General features: G+C 40.5%; 3 protein-coding genes across 4 annotated transcripts; 2 read left to right on the top strand and 1 right to left on the bottom strand.

Annotated features, from left to right (window-relative positions):
- The first annotated feature begins 2,087 nt into the window (after positions 1 to 2,087).
- fundc2 (fun14 domain containing 2) lies at positions 2,088 to 7,433 on the top strand. Its single transcript, XM_076301446.1, has 5 exons — positions 2,088 to 2,168; positions 4,170 to 4,314; positions 5,458 to 5,533; positions 6,734 to 6,862; positions 6,976 to 7,433. The coding sequence occupies exons 1-5, from the start codon at positions 2,150 to 2,152 to the stop codon at positions 7,051 to 7,053; spliced, it is 447 nt and encodes a 148-aa protein (XP_076157561.1). The 5' UTR covers positions 2,088 to 2,149; the 3' UTR covers positions 7,054 to 7,433.
- Positions 7,434 to 9,704: 2,271 nt separating this feature from the next.
- On the top strand, positions 9,705 to 12,811 carry dclk3 (doublecortin-like kinase 3). The gene is made up of 6 exons (XM_076301780.1): positions 9,705 to 9,765; positions 9,898 to 10,651; positions 10,724 to 11,348; positions 11,885 to 12,014; positions 12,111 to 12,278; positions 12,393 to 12,811. Exons 1-6 carry the CDS (start codon positions 9,705 to 9,707, stop codon positions 12,809 to 12,811), a joined length of 2,157 nt encoding a protein of 718 aa, XP_076157895.1.
- A 2,143-nt stretch (positions 12,812 to 14,954) lies between these two features.
- zftraf1 (zinc finger TRAF-type containing 1) lies at positions 14,955 to 20,347 on the bottom strand. 2 transcript variants are annotated; one of them, XM_076301429.1, is made up of 5 exons: positions 19,274 to 20,347; positions 18,407 to 18,645; positions 17,843 to 17,869; positions 17,351 to 17,562; positions 14,955 to 17,193 (listed from the first exon to the last, which is right to left on the bottom strand). In XM_076301429.1, exons 1-5 carry the CDS (start codon positions 19,580 to 19,582, stop codon positions 16,802 to 16,804), a joined length of 1,179 nt encoding a protein of 392 aa, XP_076157544.1. In that variant the 5' UTR covers positions 19,583 to 20,347; the 3' UTR covers positions 14,955 to 16,801. The 2 variants fall into 2 exon arrangements, with proteins under 2 accessions (XP_076157544.1, XP_076157545.1); XM_076301430.1 differs by lacking the exon at positions 17,843 to 17,869.
- Between the last annotated feature and the right edge of the window lie 1,907 nt (positions 20,348 to 22,254).

Raw genomic sequence — 22,254 nt, 5'->3', positions numbered from 1 at the left:
ATGTTTTGGTGAAGCCTTTCATATCATGCTTATCTAATATGAAATAATTTGTTATGTATTGATGCACAAAATGGACACCTTTAGCAAGTTTGATAGTTATCAGTCTACATATTACATTGTGTTTTTTAGAATTCATACTAAGCCTGCGTCAAAGCATCTCTGAAACCAAAGTCACTGATAAGAATACAAAATCATAAGTTAATCAACCAAGTTTTCCACCTGCTACTTTTCGGCACATTATGGCGAACATACTGTCTGCCCTTCTAAATACTGTCCTTAACCCTTAAAGGTGTACTGTCACACCGGTGTGATGGGAATGTTGGAAAATGAACGTTCTAAAGATTATCTGGGTTCATTAAATTCAACAAAGAATTTTAGAACCTTTACTTGTTGCGGATAGGAATCTTATGTTAGAATGTTGAAAAATCCACACCTTTTAAGGGTTAATGTACAAGTTGCAAGGGACAACCTATGGGGACAACACAAGTTTTGATGTTGATATTTTGTGGTGGCAGACCCAGATTGGGTAATTTTGGTAAAATATGTTTAGCCTATGTACTGTAGCATGCAAAAGTTTAACTGCCTTCATCAGAATTTTGTTATCGTGAATAGTTAAACAAGTAAAGCATAAACTTTGTGCCTTTTGGAAATTGGGCAAAGATTACATTTCTTTAATATTTTAAGCAAAATTACTGTTTTATTGCCAACTTTTCAAAATAACAAAAGGGGCTAAAATAAAGGTTGTAGCACACATGTATTTGGCAAGTATCAAAGTATGTTTATAGACAGCTAATTTTGCGCAATTTTTGCCAATTGCAAAAGGGTTTTCGTAATTTCCCAATTGTTAAGCAATATCCGTAACAAGGAGGTACAGTGTGAGACTTTGGTAAAAGTTCAAGTAGGCTAAAAGTAAGAGTGCCCAAACTTGTGCCTGGATAAAACAAACAAATAAAAACAAACACCATACACTAATATCACTTATAATATCGAAAAGAGTGTTTTATCTTTAGGGTGCCCAGTTGTTTCACACCATGGTATATTATCTTCTTTGCTGTACTATACTATTTGTAATATCTTTATTGACCACAACACTTTACAATGTCCAGTCCAGTAGCCTAAAGTAAAATCTTTTTTTTTGTTGTCACAACCCTCCTGATGGTCCACTGAATAGGTGGTTAATAATTCTGTGCTGGTATACTGTCTAAATGCAACAAATAAAAAAAATGATCGTTTATGTACTGCAGCATTTATAAAATTGTGTGTAGCAGTTCCATGTTACAAATGTGTCAGAACACCACAGCAGCATGCCAATGAAAAAAAGTATTGAATATTGTCCATGAGTAGTTGGTTCATAGAAATAGATTATATTTGTATAGAAATAAATAGAATTAGCAGTATTTGTCATTTGTTTAGTTCATTTGCAGGTTGCCAAGTAAAACTGCAGTATATTCTTAATTTCTGTTTCATCAGCTGTTTGATGTGTAACTCTAAAGTAGCATACCAATAATATCCTTTTGTGACTACAACAAGTATGTAATATTACTGGGGGACTTCTACAGTGACGTGAAAATGTTGTTCTATACCATCTTGTGCCTTGGGTAGTCTTAGATTGATTTGGTGTAGGCCAAATAGTAGGTGTATGGCATAAAATGATTTCTTCCTGGGAGGGATTTAGAGAAGAAACTATTCCAGGGAGGATGCAATGGGGCACTCAGGACTACCTTGACTCATGAGTAACAATAGAAATGACTATGTGTGATGTCTGAGTCCTGTGGTCAGGCTATGTTTGCTGTGTGCAATGTGCATTATGATAAGCAAGTATAGGCAGTAGCGTTGAAATCTTCCTGGGGCAAATAAAGAAGATTGTGGGTTTTTGTCTTATCCCTCTGATTGATACCGATTTAAGTAGAATACAACAGGTTTTTTTTCTTTTCATTTATTGTTTTCGTTAAGAACCAGAGGTAGGTTTAGACTCCCTTACAAATTCTCTAAAGTTCCTCAAAGTCTCATTTGTAATCTAAAGTGGTTGCGATTACAAAGGAGGCTGAGGCGAGAGAGGACTGTTTCCCAGACTTGCCAGTAGGTGGCAGTGATCCTCATCTGTGTGAATCAAATCCAAAAACGAAGAAGAAGCATTTAGAAGACAGTCATGGCTGATATGAAGAAAGGTTAGTAAACACATCTATATTCCCACTTTGTCTTAACTCCAGTTTGTTAATTAAATACAACTTTAGTATGTGCCATTGCAGGCTCTACCTCTCATCAAGATTGTTGATTTATTGACAGCTAACGTTAAGAAATAACTTTGCTAGGTCATGGCCTGCAGGGTCAAAACCTGGATTAGCTCTGGCAGTTTTAGAAATATATTTATCTACAGTTAAACACGAAATTAATTTTGCTGTATACATTTATAGTGTAATGTTTGAGGTTCTGCTCAAAAGGTCTTCACGGACGTACTCGTAACAAGCCATCATTTGTAGTGCGCATCTCGGTCCATGGGCTTTTTGGCATGAGCAAAAGGGGGTGTTGTGTTCCAATGAGTCACCATTTCTCCCCTGACAACGAGTAAACACTTTGGGAAACACTGATGCCCATTTCAGATCTTGCATCTATTCCTGTCACAGCTGGGGAAGGCTGCAAATTGGATGGAGCTCATCATTTGCTTTTCGGTTGAAGGAGCTCACTTAAAAGTCTGTGGGTGTCTGTGTTTCGGGTCTGTGTTGAAATTAACGTGACCACTGAAACTGATGCTTCTGGAGAATGGTAGGGCTTATTTTTCTAGTTATGTAACTTAACGAAATAATTTTTGTGCATAACGGATAGGGATATTTCTGCCATTTTGGTATGCTAGCCTACTTTGTCGTTCATAGGGAGAATCACATGTAAAGAGTTTTGTCTGAAGCTCTATGAAGGGATGGGTACCAGACCCCCCCCCCCCCCCCCCCCCACACACACACACACACAGTAGATTGTCCCTTATGCAGAGGAAGATGTGCGCTCTGTCCATAATCTTTAGATAACAACAGTATGCAAATCATATGCCCAAGATGCCTTTGTTTTCCTTTGCAAATTTGGTGAATACGACAAGCTATCGTCTGCAAAAAGTCAAAATTGCTACTCGGCTAGAGGTTTGCAAATATATGTTTTATCGTTTCCATGCACATATTAGCCTAGTCTTTGTTAATAGACAGTCTTCCATTGTTTAAAATTGGAAAGAGAGAGGGTGTCCATTTTCTTAATGCAGTTTCAGTTTCACAATTCGTCATCATGCAGATTATATGATTTTTTTCCTGCCACGTCAATGCATTGCATTACATTACATTACATTTAGCAGACACTTCTTGACCAAAGTGACTGCTATATTACAAAGGATCACATTGTCCCCGGAGCAACTTGGGGTTAAGTGCCTTGCTCAAGGGCACAACGGTGGAAGCCAGGATTTAAACCGACAACTTTCAGGCTACTGCACGCTAGCCCAGCTCCTTAACCACTACACTACCACCGCCCACCTGCATTGCATTGTACTCAGCATAGCAGAGAACTGATTAGATAATTAGGTAGATAGGAAGGTTGTCTGGCCCTGAGAATCATTAATCCCTGTGCTTACAGTGCTTTTAGTTCCTGCTGTCATGTTTGTATTTTAAACACCAGGAATGAGAGACAAAACTCTCAGTATGTGTCTCAGTATTGTGTCAGTATGTTTGATATGCATAAATCCATGGAAACTTCAAACAGGTCATCTTCTGCTATGCCTTTTGCCGATTTTCTGCATCTCAAGACTGATTTTTTTTCTTTAACCTTTTGTTTTTTTACCTCCACTTATCCACCACTCACCTGTGAGGCCTGTCTTTGGACCTGTCTGTGTTTTTTCCTCCTCTTCTACAATCAGTCATGGAGTAATGTAATTATTTGTCTATAGTAAACCTGAAATCTCTGCAACAAACGGTGGTGCTGAATTGCAAACCATTGTAGATCTGGATCTGCCAGCTAATGAATCCCCCACTTACTTTGCTTTACAACCTTGCTTATCATGAATTATTACAGTATAATTGAACACACTCTTCATCAGGCCCCTCAACATAAACGGGTGTTTTGGTTTATCACAGTAACTTCTAGAATCACTTTGTTATTATTAATATCTACATTTTACTTGTCTTCTCTACATCCAGAGGTTGATGAAACCCTTGACGAGCTGACCGACTATGTCAAGAAGCAGCGATGGTGGAGTCGGGTGTTTGGCAAAAACAATTCAAGGCCCTTGGCTGACAAGTACACAGTTGGTACACAAATTGCAATTGGAGGAGTGACTGGCTGGTGAGTTGTGCCACATAACTTACATTTAGGCAGATGGATCTTCATACAATTGGAGTAGACAACATATTTGACAAATCGTCACACTGTTTGAATATCAACATGCACCATACTGTTAAACAAAAGTACTTTGTTTTATGGGACCTTTACCAGTAGACTATTAATCTGTTTAAGTTGTTCACCTGAGGAAAACACTGGAGTGTTGGATGTTAGCATGCGTAAAATCCAAAGCTACTCTGTGTATCACTCTGCATTATGGTTTATGATCAACCAAGTGTTTTTTGGTCACTCACTGGCAGGGATGCAGTGGAGGTTAAACACAAGTAAACACAGTTTATGCACCTCTGAAATTTCAGAAATAGAGTTTGAGAGTGGCAAAATTTGGAATATTGAACTGAAGCTTGATTTAAAAAAAAAATGGTACTGTAAATCAAATCGCAAACGCAATATCTGTCAGAAGAATTGCAGAAAAACATTTTCCCTGAATCATGCAGACCACCAAATGTTCTTGGAAATGGTGAAGGAGTGGTCAAGACGAAACTGAATCAGACACAGCAGGCAGATTGTATTACTTCACTGGGCAAAATCGTTGTGAAATTCGACTGTAGATAATATGAGCGGACTAATGGCTCGCCACACAATAGCTACAGGGGTTTTCATGAACAGTGAGTGATGTTTATGATCACTATTGAGGGTGGGAGAAAATGTTGAGACAGCAATATATACTGTAGAATTAGAGTTATTGATATACTGACATGAAATATTGATACATTTAAAATTAATATAATCATAAAACCAGTCTAGTTTTCCAGTTTTCAAAACACAATTATAACTTGTAGCACAGAATACAATCCATAATTATTTTTTGTTGGTGTATTTATTTTGTTGGTGTATTTATGTCTTAAATGTGTTTGCCTATGTAAGAACATTACATCCTCAACCTGAGTGATGCTATGCCAAGGTGAAGTGGGGTTTTTGCGCCTGTATCCTCATAAGAACAGCAGTGCTTCTTAATCAAATGATGTCCTACAAGAAGAACACAGGAATGCTCATAATTTTGATGTCATGCTGTAATGGGGATGACACTAATGGATGAATACTTTCACTGTGGAAAACAGGGCTAATATCCTTTTTTTTCCTGTGTAGGTGTGCTGGTTTTCTGTTTCAGAAAGTTGGAAAGCTAGCCGCTTCAGCTGTTGGTGGAGGATTCTTGTTGCTTCAGGTAAGATGTACACAGCATTGTATATTAGGAGGGGCACAGGAAGAGTGTAGACCTTAGTGTTAAAAACCCTGTGTCTGCTCCAGCTTGAAACAAACTTGCTTTCAAACAAACAATAATGAAAACCTTATTTATTTATATATATAAATATAAAAATACAAATAACAATAATGAAAACATAACCTCTGTGGCGCTGCTGGTAATGAACATGTGCGCTCCCTTACACATCATTTCAGGTGGTTATATCAACCACAATTTCCTGCGTTGCACCCTTGGAGAATGTAGTCATCAGCCATCAACCTTTGAAGCTAACATATGTACATCAAGTTAGCGTCTTTGTGGAACCACTATTAAGCTGCTTCACTCTCATTTGACCCATGAGAAGATTTCTACAATTGTGTTAATTAAATAACTATTACTGGCAAAGAGCTAAAACAGTGACCTGAATAGTATGCATGGAAATGAAGTGAGCCAGTCATCATAGATTTTGCTGTCATACTTGAAACCACACACCATGTGATTGGCTACAGGTGGTATACAGAAGAATATGAATACCATGAATAAGAGTAAACAGGCAGACATTTTGACATTATGAGAGGCATGGGTTAAAGTTCGAAGAAGCACAGATATGCATGTCGGTCACTGTAAGTCACTTTGGATAAAAGCATCTGCTAAATTAATAAATGTATAATTTATTGAGAGGTCTGAGTCGGACCATGGCATGTGTTTAATACAAGGAAAAATGTAATCCAAACATATTTATAGCTGATATAAAGATACATTTCCTCCATTTCTCACACGCCCTTCTGCTTATGCAACTTGATGTAAATGTATTACTTGAGCCACAGTATGAAGTGCCTCAAAGCCTCTGTACTCATGCCAAGGAAATATCATGCATAGGTCTGGGTAACCCTAACCCCTTACAATGAGAGCCTTTGGCCATTCAGGTTTACATACTGCATACCTCTAGATTCAGTCATGTGTTACTAAAGTGTTTATATAGACCCTTTCAACAAGGTAAACACAAACAATGCTTGAACATTCTATTTGGGCCCCAATCTACTTCCTCTGCATTAAGATAACATATGGAATGTTAAAAAGGAAGTCTTGTGGGGCCAACTATGATGCTGATAATGGAACTCTCTTGAAAGGGTCCATACAGAGAAGGGTTTTTCTGATCAGCCTGTGAACTTGCATTTTTAGATTGCCAATCACACAGGGTATATCAGTGTGGACTGGAAGAGAGTGGAACGGGATGTCAACAAAGCCAAGAAGCAGCTAAAGCTCAATGTCGACAAGCCGTCAAGAGAGGTCAAGACAAAGGTGCAAGAGGTATGGAAAAACTTATCAACTATTCATTTTAAACTTGTTTATACTTTTCTATAGTTTCAATGTAAAAAATGTCCATGGTTGTATTTTACATGCGTTACTTTTTTTATTAATAGGTTCAGATCTTTGTGCAGAACAACATTATCCTGATGGGCGGATTTGCTGGAGGATTTCTGATTGGACTGGCATCGTAGCTTTTTAGTGTATTGGCTCTGCTTTTATATATTTTTTTGTTTATTAGAACCCCACTCCATTTTTTTGTTTTTTCGCTGCCCTCATTATGATTTATCAATTATTTAAACGGCAAAAGCAAAGCATTATGATTTCAGGACATACTAGGCAACATTGTTTTATCATTGGATGGGATTATCCTATAACAGAATGATATCACCAATTTTGTGAATAAAAATATTATTAGCTCTTTAAATAAGAGCATTTTGCATGAATATTGTAAAGCTGTAACTTCGTTATATTTGTCTTATTGTATTGCCAATGAAGGGTCTGTTGTTTGTAGAAAACTGTGATGGGACAATCCGTGGTTAAATACTATGCAAGAATACAGGATTATATTTCGCCTTGGTTTCCTGCTGTTTATTTATTAGACAACGAGGAATAGCATTGTCTTTTTTCTGTTTTGTTCGAAGGGCCTCTGGCACAACTTCACTTTACATAGAGGAATTAGTCCTCTGCCAAAGGATTTATAGACTCTCTTGGTCTCGTAGCTCGTAGCACACTCGTAGTTTACTTTTTATTTTATTTCGAGTTTATTAATAATTCTTTCTTGTTAATTTCCAAATAGTTGGTTTTTCATCTGTCGTTATTAATTCACTGCTATAAGCAGACAACAAAAAAGACCTAGAAATCCTGCAACTGCAGTGAAACCAGCTAACCTCAAGATGGCGCTGTAATATTATGTTTTCACGCATTATCCATGGGACAAATGTTTTTTTGTCTGATTCTATTAATATTATTGGTTTTCTGGTGACAGTCATATCTGATTAGGAAATCTATTTTCTTAGGTATCAGTATGTCAAGGAGAGTTCATATCTGGAGACTATGCTGACAAAGAGCAAATAAACCATTCTGCAGTTAAACTGCAAGTCGTTCATCAAGTATCATGTCTGGATCACAATGTGTCCTTTAACCCAGTGGCATGACATGCAGACTTGCATATAATTCAGTATCTGTTTAGTCTTGTTCTCTGGAAGAAATGGTCTTTAAGATGAAATAAAGAGTAAATAGAAAAAAAAGTTTTGAAAAATGAGTTAGCCTATAAAAGCAGTTTGCTCAATATGTTTTGTCACATAGTGAAGATAAGGATAACACATGAAATGGGAATTCTATCTGACCGTACTTGCATGCATATTGGAGACAATGCTCCAAATCATTTTCTTTCTAAAAAATCAGTGTTTCCACAGTGCACAAGTCATAGAATTATTGGAAATGCACTTTAAGGATATTTTGAATCGTGATGTAGGCTATTAGCATTCTCTCTCTTGCACATTTCAAATTTTTTGCCATGGTCTGTCTCTTGGGAAAACGTTTCTCCGCAACCACAGATTTTTTTTTTATTTGGGGTATGCCTAGTTCCTAAAGGACCATGTTAATTATAATAGCCTGGAACGGATTGTTTTTAAGTGGTCCTACTGAAACTACACATTCTAGAGTAGGCTAAAGACTTGAATTGGCATGGTCATTTATAATGGCAATGATGGAATGTCCTGGTTTAATTTGAGAACGTCATGACTAAGTCCATATTGAAAACTCTGGAGGCCCATACCACCAACAGCCCGTGCATGCCTTGGCTAGTTGTTCTACTTAGCCTATGTCTTATTACAATCTCCAAAAGTATTTCTGTTTTTTTTTTTTTAGGGGGGGGGGGGGGGTCGTAACCTAGGTGATGCGAGCAGGATGTGACATCCGGTACCCCGTTATTCAGGTGTAGGCTTGGGCTACCGCATTCACGCACTCCATCAATTCAGAGCGAGCTAATGCCAAAGTGTCTTTAGACTTAACTTTTGTAATAATGTTATGGACCGAATGAACCGGTAACTGATCCAATGGTGTAAATGATGCCTTTATGGAACCATCGCCTCGCAGGACACACCGCGCGCCATCCATGTAGTGAGTTCTATTTTCCGATCATTGACTTTATCAATTAGGCGATTTGTTTAATGTGTGTTTTCAGTCAACGTGCTCAAGCACAGTGGTTCCCAAAGTGGGGTGGCAAATGAAAGAAAGAAGTTAAAACTATTAGAAATCGCATATTTAATAGCCATAATTATAATAAAAGATCAAATAGTAGTTAAAAGCATTTCGATTTCCTTTGCCCCTTCTGACCCATGTGCGTTCAAATGTGCAAACATAGGCGAACGTTTGCAAACAAGTTAGCCTACACTCTGCCTTGAGTTTTTTGCGAACGCAAACACTGGCAAACAGTCTGAGGAGGTAGTTCTCCGCGAACATTCAGTGGAGCTGGTCTTGAGGGTGACGAGAGCAACAATGCAAATACCACCACATCGTTTAAATGTAACTGTTCAGAGGAAACATGTTCGCCACAAACGTTCGCCAGTGTTTGACAAATTTGAACGCACCTGCGATTATTTAAAATAATATGGTTGTAAGGCTGTTATGTTCTTTTGTGATATTATAAGCTTGTGTGTCGATGGGCCTATTAGTACGTGTGCGCTGTTGCCTCCGGGGATATAGGGGGTCAAGGCACCGGAGGTCGCGGGTTAAAAAGTTTGGGAACCTCTGCTCTAGCCCATGCCTGTGTATCTGAAAAACTGGTGTCTTTGACGGTTCTTTGTAAACTCTGTGTAACTGTGTAAGACCATACGATCGGATGAGATTTGACTCTTTCGCAGTGCCTGGCTACAACGGTTACTGGAGAGCAGTTTCTCCAAGTGCAGTGGCACTGAATTATTTAACAAACAGAGTGCTTTGTGTGTAGGTATGTGTTTGTGTCTTTCCACTTGTGTGTTAGATAGAACATAGGCTAGACCTATTTTTCTCTATTAACTTGTTTGTGTTTACAGGTGGCCTGGCCCCAAACTGTCCTGACAAAGGTGGAGCTCACGCCCAAACTAAGTGTGTGTTGCTTACACCTCTGGCCCCATCTGTAATAGGGGGGTGTGCCAACAAGGTCAGTGGTCACCATGGACACCACACTAGGACTGGTGGGTGTGCAGGCAGGCGAAATGGTTTCCATACAAGGCATGCCGAAGGCTCTCCAGTGCGCCCCCACCTGGTGACCATAATTAAGCCAAATGAGGATGGCGCCATCAGGAAGATCTCACTGCTTCTTAATCGCCGGGCTGTGGTTTCGTTTGAGCAGCTGATAAGTGATGTGTCCGAGGCTTTAGGATACCCGTCCTGGAATAATGATCGTGTGCGACACCTGTTCACCCCGGCTGGACAGGCGGTCAGTAGCCTTTCTCAGTTTTTTCAAGTAGATAATGCGTTTTTGGCACTGGGGCGGACACGCCCGTCTCTCACCAGCCTGCAGATGGCGCTGGAGGAACTCTACCCAGGTTGCCAGGAGTACTGTAATGAGCTTGTGAAACGGTGGCAGCGGAGCATGAGGCCCAAAGCCAGCAAGGCTGATAGTGGCTTCCATGATGACAGTGAAAAAGCAGATAGCTCCCCGAGCAGCATTCAGACAATCAAACCTTCTGCTAACAACCTCCAACCAATAAGGGGGCGACGGGAGCATAAGGAAAGACATTTAGATGAAGAGCACAAGAGAGACAGAGAGAGAAAGTTGAGGAGGAGAAAAGAAAAGATGGAGGAGTCCTATCTCAAACCACACTCTAATGTTGACCACCGGCTCCACATGTTGCCTGGGCGGCAAGGTGAACAAAGAACACAGGGCTGCAAACGTACAGGAAACAAATACACACATACAGAATCAGGTTTACTCCCAGATGTTGCTACCGCTCAGGATCATAGATCTGTCCCCCTGCAGTCAAATGGGCCCGGATCTACACAGATAATGAAATCACAGGAAGTACTATCACAGGAAGCAGCCAGGCAGGCTGAGCAGGATATGCCTGAGCTACCAGATGGAGAGGAGGTTACACAGACGGACATTGAGCGTTGTTATGACATTGGACGGGTGGTTGGTGATGGGAACTTTGCGGTGGTGCGTGTGTGTGTGGAGCGTCGGACAGGACACACCTGGGCCGTGAAAGTGGTGGACAAAGCCAAGCTGCAGGGCCGTGACCACATGATCCACAATGAGGTTTCCCTATTGGCCAGCCTGAGGCACCCAAAGGTGGTGCATTTGCTTCGCTGCCACCACACAAACACCCACGTCTACTTGATAATGGAATTGGCCTCTGAGGGTGATCTGTTTGATGCCATAGTGACCAGTGTGAAATTCAGTGAGGTCTGTGCAGCTGGCATGCTTAAGGACATCAGCGATGCCCTCCAGTTCATTCACAGCAGGAGCATTGTACACAGAGATATCAAGCCAGAAAACCTGCTGGTAAACACACACACACACACACACGCACGCATACAGTTAAAAGCAAAGAGGGGCTTTGTCAATTTAGTATTTCAAATTTGTTGCTACAGTAATACATATTTCATTCATAGAAATACAATATTTTTAGTTATCTGCAGACCCAAAGTGCTTTTGAAAAGAGGCAAAACAACATTAAAGGTAATGGTAAGAGCGCAAAAAACAATCTGCGAAAGGGCATTAGTGGCATTCATTTCTAATGCTGCCTTTTGTCACATCTTCACTACTTTTTGAAATGTTCCAATTTGCCAGGGGAAGTGTTCAAAATCGAAGTGTACTAATCAAAAATATATGAATCAGTAGTGCAGTGCCCATTTTACAGTCACTTCTAGGTAGTGATAGCTTAGCAATAATGAGTAAACCTAACTTATAACATACAAAGAGGTGTTCAGACAGTAAGAGATGCTACTGGTCTATAAACATATCTCAGGTCAAAGATGGAGTGCCTTTACAGCAGTTTATTTGATTATTTTTGTAACCGTGGTCTCATTTCTGGCCAGGTCCATCGGCATGATGATGCTGTCACTCTGAAGTTGGCTGATTTTGGGCTGGCTCTGGTGGTTACTGAGCCCCTATATACAATTTGTGGAACTCCCACATACGTGGCCCCAGAGATTCTGGCAGAGACAGGTACAGAATTTACAGGAGGTACAGGAGTTTACTGCCACATTTCCAGTTCTCCAGGGAATCTGCATTTTGCGATCAAATGTGTGTCTGTGTGTACAGGCTATGGTGTAGCGGTGGACGTGTGGGCGATGGGAGTGATTCTGTACATCCTGCTATGTGGATTCCCTCCTTTTCGCAGTACAGAACGCAATCAAGTGGAGCTCTTTAAGCTTATCCGTGCTGGTGACCTTCACTTCCTGTCTCCATACTGGGACAAGATCTCTGAGGGTAAGGACAGTCTCACAAAAAAAAACATATCAACATAATTATGCTACTACACCCATGTTAGCGTTATTCCATATAAGCAGTTTTACTTAAATGGTCCTTCTCATCTGTGTGTAGGTGTTAAGGACTTGATTCGAGGTCTACTTCGGGTTGACCCAAAAGGTCGTCTGACAGCACAACAGGCTATGCAGCATAGCTGGGTCAGGAGCCGTGGAAGAAGTCATGGAATAAACCACCACACGCAACACAGACCACAAATGACAATCACAGACACCAGTCCTCCACTGACTACTCTGGACTATAGACTACCACAGATCCACACAGCACATAGAGACTACATCAGATCAGCCAAGACAAAAGAGGCTATTGTACACCAGACCAGCAGAAACAAATTGTCAGAAGATGAGGACAGAGCTGTGCGGACGAGAGAGGCCAGCGTGGACCAGACAAACAAGCTTGACTCAGTATGTAGACTAGGTGGAAACAAAGAAACCAACAAAGAGACAAGTGGAGATCTGAAGTCAAGAGGGACATAACAGATTTCAGATGTGAGAAAAACAAGACATGGACTGAAGATGTTGCTACTGCATGAATAGTAGTTCCTGTTCTGAAACAACTTTGTTACTGGATACAATTAACAAGGTTGCAAAAGTTATGAAAAAACAAGACAACCATGTAAATTTTAAGGAGTTTATGGTAATTTCAGGAAGTAAAATTTGCTCTGTGTAAATAAAATAAAAAATGCTGAATTTTGAAGGTAACTAATTGCATAAACAAATGTCTGAAATCAGGCCAGTTAAAAAATAAATATTGGTTAGACATCCCTACTGTCTTTAAATAATGGATCAATGAGCAAACTTAGATAAGCTGCAAGCAGCAATGAAGGGGTCCAAGCAGATTAGCAAGGCAAAGTTACCATGGAAACTCAATGCTGTTACTTGTTATTGTCAGACACATGGCTGTGAGCACTCACAGCAAGTTTCATGTCAAGCAATTTCGATTAAAGAAAAATCCATTCAATACATTTTGTGAGGCTTGAAGGCTGAAGATCATCTGTTACAAATTTGGTGAAGATTGGACACAATTTTGTGTGTTTCCGACAAAATCAAATATGGCGGCTGGATTGATTAGGTTTTACCAAATTGTGCTCTCTTTTTACTTAAGTAAGGACTCATTTTACTAAATTGTGCTCTCATTTCAACACACCATTTAGTAAAATCAGTGCACTATTTAGTAAAACAACCACATAATTTACTAAAATGAGCACACAATCTAGTAAAATGAGTGCACAATTTAGCGAAAAATGAACAAGCGCACAATCTAGTAAAATAATTTACAATTTAATACAATGAGTCCACGGTTTAGTAAAACCCGCACATGTCCTCTACATATAAATCATTCTTGCAATGATACCTCTTTGGCTCCGTATTTAATCCCCTTCCTATTCATAAGTATGAACATGATAACTGACAAAATAAATTATTATGATGTTGTTTTAATAAACCATTGTTGGCATACATTCAACAGGTCAGCATTGTAGCACATAAATTCAGTATTAAGTGTTTTCTGTACATTTGGGTCATTTATCTACACTACAGCATAAAATAACAGAATATAAAAAATGTTTTTAGTACCACTGTTGCAGAAATCACACAGGACAAGGTATCCCTTCAATTTTTGGAAATATTTGCACATTCTAGCTTAAGAAAGCACTATGGGAAATATGTCATTTTTGTCATAGGAGATTCCAGCCAATGAGGGTGATATTTTGACATCATGAGGACAGGCTCTAGCTCATGCAGGCCAATTGCCCAAGCTGACTGCATGCGCCCTGCTCCAGCAAAGTCTTAAGGTCATGTGACATGGTGACATCCTGATGACTTCCTTCCATGCCGGAGGAAGTTGGACAACATTTCTAACCAGCATGCATTGTGTTCAACCTAGCATGCATCATGTTAAGCCAGATCTGCGCAGTGCTGCATGAAGTCGAATGAGCCTAATAATGGGCCTTTTACTTTCTGAAGCCAGGTTTACTCACCACTGGTATGAAACTGGTATACTTGAATGCATGTAACAATCTTATTGCCAATATTGAATTGAACTAAGGTTGTCATCAATACCAAGTTCAACTTTGTTTCTTTGCAATTGTCTGCATTTTACACATTCCATGAAGTCAAGTAAAATAAACCCTACTCCCAAAGTGATTTCTGATAGGCAGATCAGAGAGCCAGATTCAGTGGTGGACTTGACCTTTATTTCAGTTATTACATATGTCATAGCTTACCAGCTGGTGAACTATTGTTAAAGTGGCAGCTGAGTTGGTCCAGATCATGTTCCAGCAGCCCAGTTACCCTACTTCTAAAAATGTACTCTTATTGCAACAAGTGGAGCCTCAGTTTGATTGAAAATATAATAATTGTGCATTTCTGTGGGCATGTTGCAAGGAACCCCCCAAATGCATGTGGAAACTACAACTACCTTGGGTTTTGGAGGTCCACTATAACAAAGATCACCCTATAGGATACCTTGTGTTGCTCTTGTACATTTGTGTCAATGTTTCATCAGTCAGGATTCCAGTATAGAGTTTCTTGTTCAAACCAAATTCACTTTTTCACTATCTGTACTTGCTTGAGCAGTTTTAGCAGCTTCACCATCACTAACAAACATTGACACACAATATTTAGTTGAGATTAGTTTTAATAGAAAGGCACATGTACAGCCAGACTGCATGAGATTGGTTGGCAAAAGAAGTTATAAGCACAAACTATATCCTAACAGACTAAGTACAGTCTCTACACATTGTTTCTCAGATGAAATTCAAGTAAAGTCTTGTCTGCTGAGGGCTGGCTTCTGAAGAGGTTTCCAAGTCCAGAGTTCACAGGCTAAACCATGACTCACTGTGTCCGCCTTGTGCATCAAAACACCACATCTAAATTCAAAGCGTAAGTGAATGTGTTATGAATGGGCCCATAAGTATTTTTTGCTCTTCCTATTCCTACTTCAAACACACAACCAACTGTAACACCTCCTTTATATGTACCTAAGCTAATCACTGTCAATCCCTTTTTTCATGACAGGGCTACACACAGGGCCTTTGATCACAACAATATAATCTGTCAAGGCTCGGTCTTTAAAGAGCATACAGATTTGAGTCTGAAGATGTTGTGAGATGTGTTGCCGGAGTCAAACCCCCAAGTCATAAAGATACTCACATACACAATCGAACACACCTAGAATCTGGGGTGGGCGCTGCAAGAAGCAATATACGGGGTCCAAGCAGTCTAGCTGGAGTCACAAAAAAAAGTCACTGCATATGTCATTTAATATTCCATGGGGACAGTTTTAGTCTTTCAGTGGATTAACGATGGGGGAAATTTTAAATTTGGAAAAAATTGACTGAGAAAACCGGCCATGAAAACTCAACATCACATTCACAGTATGTAGCTATATTTATTGACACTCACCCTCAAAAAGCAGTACCTTTGCTTTTTGTTTGACCTATCATATGAATCTTTACAACTTTTCATTGCATTGGTGAAAGATAATCGCCACCAAATTTGATGGGGCTTGTCAGACAATTTCAGGAGGTTCACAACAGCTAATCACCAAATGTGACTATAGTGAAACTGAAAACATTTTATGTGACTATAGTGAATTGAAAACATTTTGTAATGTGCAGTAATTGAAATAGCAGTTGTCTCACTGATTGGATTTACTTTGATTTTAATCAAAGTCAACGCCCATTCACAAAACTATGGGTGGAAACAGATCCTGATATACAATTTGCAGACCACAGTGTGCGCAAAAATGCAGTGAATGTGGTCTGGCAGCATTAGCCTACCCAAGATATGATTAAATACATGTATTGGGGCCCTGCATAGGCCTAATACGGTCCACTGGGTAGGTTCTCACATGCTAGTGTGTCTCTTATGTCTTTTTTTTTTTTTGCTGATACTGAATAAAATATAATTTAAAAAAAGACCACTCCTCAAACAGGCCTCCGGCAGCTGCACTGCTTGGACCCCTACAAATCAAAGTCAAGTAAAAAGGTCCGCACACGCTATAGTTAAAATAATTCAAATCAAAATTAGCTTACAGGGACAATGACCCATCCCAGCACTCAGTTGTCTGCAAACACTACTACTAGGACTCACATGCACACACACACATTTTAAATAAAAACAACCATAATATGGAATCACTGACCCCACTCCCAACTGGCAAAACTACACCATTCTGACACACACACACATACTCGTGCACGCACCCACACACACTAGGATTAAAGCCATGGTTAAAGCTTGGGACATAATCACACTTCATACACACATGTATTTGGGTACACACACACTCACACACGCGTCAATGTGACTGGTTGACCTAGCTGCAGCAATACCGAACCCTTGGCTTCCTTCTTTCTTGCTCTCCTTTTCTTCTCACTCATACAGAGGTATCTGTGTTTCAGTGGTACTTCTCTCCTGTCCTTTCTTATGCTCTCCTCTACATCCCTTCTGCCCATCCCATTCTCATTTCTGGATCTGGAAGATAAAAAGACGCAGGTTGATGTTCTTGGCAGCCAGTAGCTTGTTGCACTCCACAGAGTCGGTAATCGGTAGGGGGGCATATTCAGTCTCATTGGCATCATTGGAGAAGACGTGGTGCTGGATAACTGGCTGGATCTTCACATCATCATAGGGCCCCTTCAGCAGCAGGAAGTGACACTCCAGTGTAGCGTTGACCTTGCTCTTGAGGATAAGCTGGAAGGAGAGTGTGCGCTTACAGGACAGGTTGGGGTTGCGCTCTGAGTCATTGACCCGTGCCTTCAGTACCCATGTCTGATTGAGCACAGTGAATCTTGGCGTCTCATAATATAGACGTGTGATGAAATCATCCGTGCGGTATGGCCGAAACTGCACCTCTGGAACCAAATAGCAGGTATAACAAGATGTTCAGTCAAAATAGGCAATAGTAGTATGTTTGAGACATTGTGTTGTCTCAGTTGAGTTCAAAGATTACAATGTGAACATAAAGTCCATGGTTGTACACATAATGGTGATACATGTGAAAGTCCATACCTGTGAAGCCGATCTTCTCAAAACAGAGCAGATTGAAGATGGAGCTGTACAGCGTGAGCTCCCTACGATGCTGCTGGTCCATGTCACTCAAGATGCCCATCAACTCTTGCCCACTCTTGCTTGGGTGGCAACATGCTGCCTCATGGGCTGGCAGCTCATGGAAAGGCCCTTGCCAAGGGCATCCAATCCTGACATACTTACAACGTGTCACTCTACAGAACAAGGCAAACACCACACCGGCAAATGTTACACATGGCGTTTGTGTTCATGTGCATGTCTGCAAGCTTGGGGAACAACTTTGTCAGTAGTCTGAATGGGAGTAGAGTAAGCTGATCTTGTTCCTTCACACAAAATTAGCTAAACCATGTCAAAATAATCAACAGTTCTGCCTCTGAATATCTCCCATATTTTAAATGAATGCCCCTTTATATTATACTACAACATATGAAGTCTACTCCCAGTGATTAATGCATGATATGCAAATGCACAAACCTTAGTCCTAACAAGACGTACTTAGGCCTAAAAAAATGACAACACACAATTACCAATTTGCGAAACATTTGTATGTCTACACTTGGGTATTCATGTTAATGTTAATTCATGATCCTTTATGCACCAAGTCTGTTAAATCTCAACTGCTGGGTCAGGAAGAGGCAACCTTCCAAAAATTGTAGCTAGGGAGAGTGTGAAAATATGTTTCACAAACTCAGCCTATAGTGAGAATATGTATAATAATATTTTACTGGCAAATCTTATATGTAGAAAAACAAGTGCTACCCATGAAAGACATGAGGTGTATGACAATTCATAAAAATGTCCCTGGAAAAACTTCAGGAAAGGTTTTCTGAAAATAAAACACAGAAATCAATGCAACTTGGCTGACAAATGTCTACATAAAATAGTTGACTATGTAAATATAGGAATATAAGTAATATTGATTATTTTGTTGCCACTATGTTTACAACTTAAGCCATTTTGTATCTTCCAGCATATGAATGAGTGGAGCTCCCGCTTCTGAACAAATGTGTGTTTGTGTACATTCTGGGGTGTAAGGACCTGTCCTGGCACTCCTCATTTCGGTGGCGCTCTAGGCTGGAGCGGGGAAACTGCTTTAGGCAGAAGGAGCAGTCTGTGGGCAGCTCGCTGACGGCCTTCTCAACTGCCAGGTTCCGGCAGCACAGGCTCTTGCTGATCTCACAGCGGCAGTTAGGGCAGGTAGCCTGCTCCTCCTTTAGACGTGCATCAGCAAGCAGGTGGATAAAACAACCTGCACACATCAAATGGCCATTCGTACACTGCACACATGCGCGCGCGCACACACACACACACACAACACACAGGGAGAGATATTGGATTGAGCTACACTAGTTAGCAAAAATCACCTCAGTTTAAATATAACAGATATTAGGTTAATCAGAGGGCAAAGGGCCACTCCAGATACAGTTATGGGATTAAATCAACAGTGAATATTTTAGTGATGGTAGCTCTGTAACAATGATTCACTACTATGATCAAGCCTTTATGTTTCTTGACATTAACTTTTTGAACCATTCTGAAAAATGGTCAGTATAAATGTATATGTCCAAATGTAAATTTTTAAGTCTTTAAAAACCTGAGAGATCACAGATTGCTCAATCACCACATCATGACAACTCCTGGCAATTAGAGAAGTCGACACATTCCAAACCCCAAAGGTGTTTAGGGTAGGCTGCTCATGTATTTACCCTATCTACTGCCCCGATTAACTTTTCGGACCTCTTGGGTCCGAGGTCATAATCTTCTTGACCAGACAAATGTTTTTTGGACATAGACAAGTTGTCCGAGACTGTACAAACTCAGATATGAGACGAACGTTAGCTGACACATTTCATAGCATAGCAGATTAGCTAGCGTTCCCAAGCTAATTGAGAAAGTTTGGATTACCTGATAAACCGATGCCTTTGGCAGGTCTAGGCATACAGTGCAACAGAGCACTGAGTACAGCCGCTCCTCGAGCTTTCCAGACTCGCCTTCCTGTAGTCGAATGCGCTTCTTCCGAGGTGCCTCTGGGTCGGCGTCTGTACTGGAGGCCTCTCTTCGCAGCCCTGGCTCCTCTTGAATCCCTGGCAGTCCAGCGCCCCCTGGTCCGGCCTCCAGGCCTCCTCCCATGGCCCCGGCTACGTGCCCCCCACCGGAGGAACCCGAGGCAGCTGCAACCCCCCCTATATCCCCACGGTCCTCTAACGAAGCCATAGGTGGTGCTTACTTTTCCCGAGTGTCTTCTGGGGTGTCAGGTTAAGATAACCTACAGCCGCAGATAAAGTTCACTGTGATGGCTCACTGCGAAATCAGCTGTTAACTCTAATGTACAAGCAGATAGTTTGCTAACTAACAAACTCGCTAGCTTGCTAGTTAGCTAATGGTTCAGCTAGAAGATGGCTAGCCAACAGACCAGAGGTCAGACCTGGCGTAATTCACAGATCGGTTTAGTAGCATCTAATACTGAAACAACTGCGTACTGCTGTTAACATCAGTGAAAAGCGCTCGTGCGGACCAGGGAGAAAACTATGTAAACTTTGACTAACAGCTAAATTGCATCAGTATGGTGTTAACATTTACGTTCACAAAACTTAAGAGCTAACGTTAGTGCGAGTGGTTAAAAATAGCTAACGGTAGTAGCAAAACAATTCTCAAAACACTAGCTACAGCTACCTACATTAACTATAAAGGTCCCGTTGCTAACGCTAGCTAGCTAGCTAGCTGCAAGAACAAAACAAACAACTGATGGATCAGCTTGATTCTGTCAACACCGTACCCCACTGTGACAGCACAGAATCTGCAGCTCAACAACTCGTCAGCTCGTTTTTATGATTCCCCTTAGTCTTCGGAACCTTACCGAGACTTTAAGACGTCTAGCGTGCCTGACTCAATACCCTGTTATGCGGTGTTTGCACAGGAACGTTTGGTTTCTCACTACCATATATTTTCTAGTCTACCTTACAACCTTCCTTCTCCCCCTCCCCCTCAACTATTCCGACCTCTTTTACATCCAATCCACAGCAGCGCTACTGGCCAGTCGAGTCCCCGACCGAATCACAGGACGTTTTGCTGATAATGTTGACGGTGTTTTTACTTGTCCTTGTGATGCCGGATATTCTTCAATTTGTTCCTGGGCTCGTCCCAGTCCTATAGCTTCTCGATTTAACTGCGATTATGAGGAGGTTTGTGTGTCACTCTCTTTAGGCCTTTGGGGGTCAGAGTGGGTGCAATCCAAAACCTATACCCAGCTGCCACATGCCGAGTTTGTGCCGTTTGGATATGGTTTCCATTCCATTTCTGGCCAACCCACAACCTGCCATATATCATTTCTGCGGACTAAGCAGTGAAGGACATTGCAATTGCGCCATACAAGTAAACAGATGCCATACAATCTCAGTAAACATAGGCTACCAAACATTCAGGATATTAGCCTACATAGACTAATTATTAGTCTCCAAACTGTTAAATTGGAATCTTTTATATCATGTCGCACAAAAATCCTCTTAGCACTGGCTCACTTCTTCAACAAGTCAAACTGTAGCCCATGACTGCAACCACATGAGTATGGGTTTATCCAATGCATAACCATTTGGATGTCCTTATTTTCTAGCTAGCCATATGAACTGATAAACCCATCTCATAACCATGTAAGTGTGAATAAAATTAGTAGGCTAAGTTTTTATGAAAGTGATTTCGGAGGGGATATCAAATGAAACAGCTGTCTTGCATTTATACCACTTAAACTGCCTAATTGAAAAGTAATACATGTATTATTTTGAGGTCAATTGATCCCTTCATTCCATTTCTGGAGATGAACTGAATTGAACACACCATTGCATTTATTTCCCAGATCCTCTCAGAATGCAATTAGCCTGGCTGTCTATTCCACATTCCACATGGTGTGGAGGATGAATCACACCATTCTGCTACTCAAAGCCTCCCTGAGTGCCACTACCTTCTCAGTTCCCAAAACTTATTTTATTTGCAGAACTTCTTATGTATCAATTTATCTATTTATGTATGTAATTTGTTTTATGTATCATTGTGGCTCTTGCCATTCTTGTCACTATACTCATAAATGGCCTTTTCCCTTCCTGATCAGATTGTATGATGTTCTCACTTTTGTCTTTTCTGAGACATATTGTCCTATGCTTTATTATCATGTCAATAAATCACTCTTGTACAGAAGTCTATGCATATCCAGAGGAACAAATATTTCTGTCAAAATAACAGCTGGTTTGATCAATTCCATAGGTTTGTGGCACATTTGTAGTGGTGGCAGGCGGCTGGTGTTTCCGCAACCAGGGTTCCTACACATTTTCCATTTTAAAATTCCATACTTTTTCCATACTCAAATATTCAAACTTCTCGGTAGATTTTTATGACCATATTCTAGACATTGTCAATGGAGCGTTCTTTTAGCATTTGAAGAGCTGTATAATAATGTTTATTATTAACTTGTTAGCTCTCAGAAAACACTTGCCCATTGTTGGATACTTTTCATTGGGGAAGTGCTGTGTTGGAAGGTGCACTCACATTTTTAGTTCTCTGTAGATACAGCATAGCCTACATACATGTATGTTGGAGACTAGTGCACTGCTGGCAGAGGCCTCACCGTAATCAGTATTATTTGTTTGCAATAAAAGTTTATCAGATAATGCAGTATCCATGTCTTGGTAACTTTTACAAAATCAAAAAAGTCTACCAGTGTTTTAGCAGAAAATAGCAGAGCTACGCAAACATACCAGTGCACAATAGGGCATGTGCATAGAACAGGGGTTTTTGTACCAAAGTCCCCTTGTGGGAGAGATTTTTTTCTGAGGACCCCCATTCAATTGATGATGTGGACTGACAGTTAAGCTACACAGTACTCAGTTCCTACTCAG

The sequence above is a fragment of the Alosa pseudoharengus genome, unplaced genomic scaffold (assembly GCF_046254945.1).
Source record: "Alosa pseudoharengus isolate Yale_2024_CS ecotype anadromous, Long Island Sound unplaced genomic scaffold, YU_APseudo_1.1 YU_APseudo_1.1_scf_23, whole genome shotgun sequence".
NCBI lineage: Eukaryota > Metazoa > Chordata > Actinopteri > Clupeiformes > Clupeidae > Alosa > Alosa pseudoharengus.
This window is presented reverse-complemented; position numbering and strand designations above follow the sequence as displayed.

Coding starts and splice junctions, on each gene's coding strand:
- fundc2 (XM_076301446.1), top strand. Junction 4,315..5,457: donor ATTGGAGGAGTGACTGGCTG/GTGAGTTGTGCC, acceptor TTTCCTGTGTAG/GTGTGCTGGTTTTCTGTTTC. Junction 5,534..6,733: donor GAGGATTCTTGTTGCTTCAG/GTAAGATGTACA, acceptor TTGCATTTTTAG/ATTGCCAATCACACAGGGTA.
- dclk3 (XM_076301780.1), top strand. CDS start 9,705: ATGAGATTTGACTCTTTCGCAGTGCCTGGCTACAACGGTTACTGGAGA. Junction 10,652..10,723: donor AGAAAAGAAAAGATGGAGGA/GTCCTATCTCAA, acceptor AGGTGAACAAAG/AACACAGGGCTGCAAACGTA. Junction 12,015..12,110: donor AGAGATTCTGGCAGAGACAG/GTACAGAATTTA, acceptor CTGTGTGTACAG/GCTATGGTGTAGCGGTGGAC.
- zftraf1 (XM_076301429.1), bottom strand. CDS start 19,582: ATGGCTTCGTTAGAGGACCGTGGGGATATAGGGGGGGTTGCAGCTGCC. Junction 18,646..19,273: donor CAAAGGCATCGGTTTATCAG/GTAATCCAAACT, acceptor GCATGTGTGCAG/TGTACGAATGGCCATTTGAT. Junction 17,194..17,350: donor TGAGAAGATCGGCTTCACAG/GTATGGACTTTC, acceptor ATTTGGTTCCAG/AGGTGCAGTTTCGGCCATAC.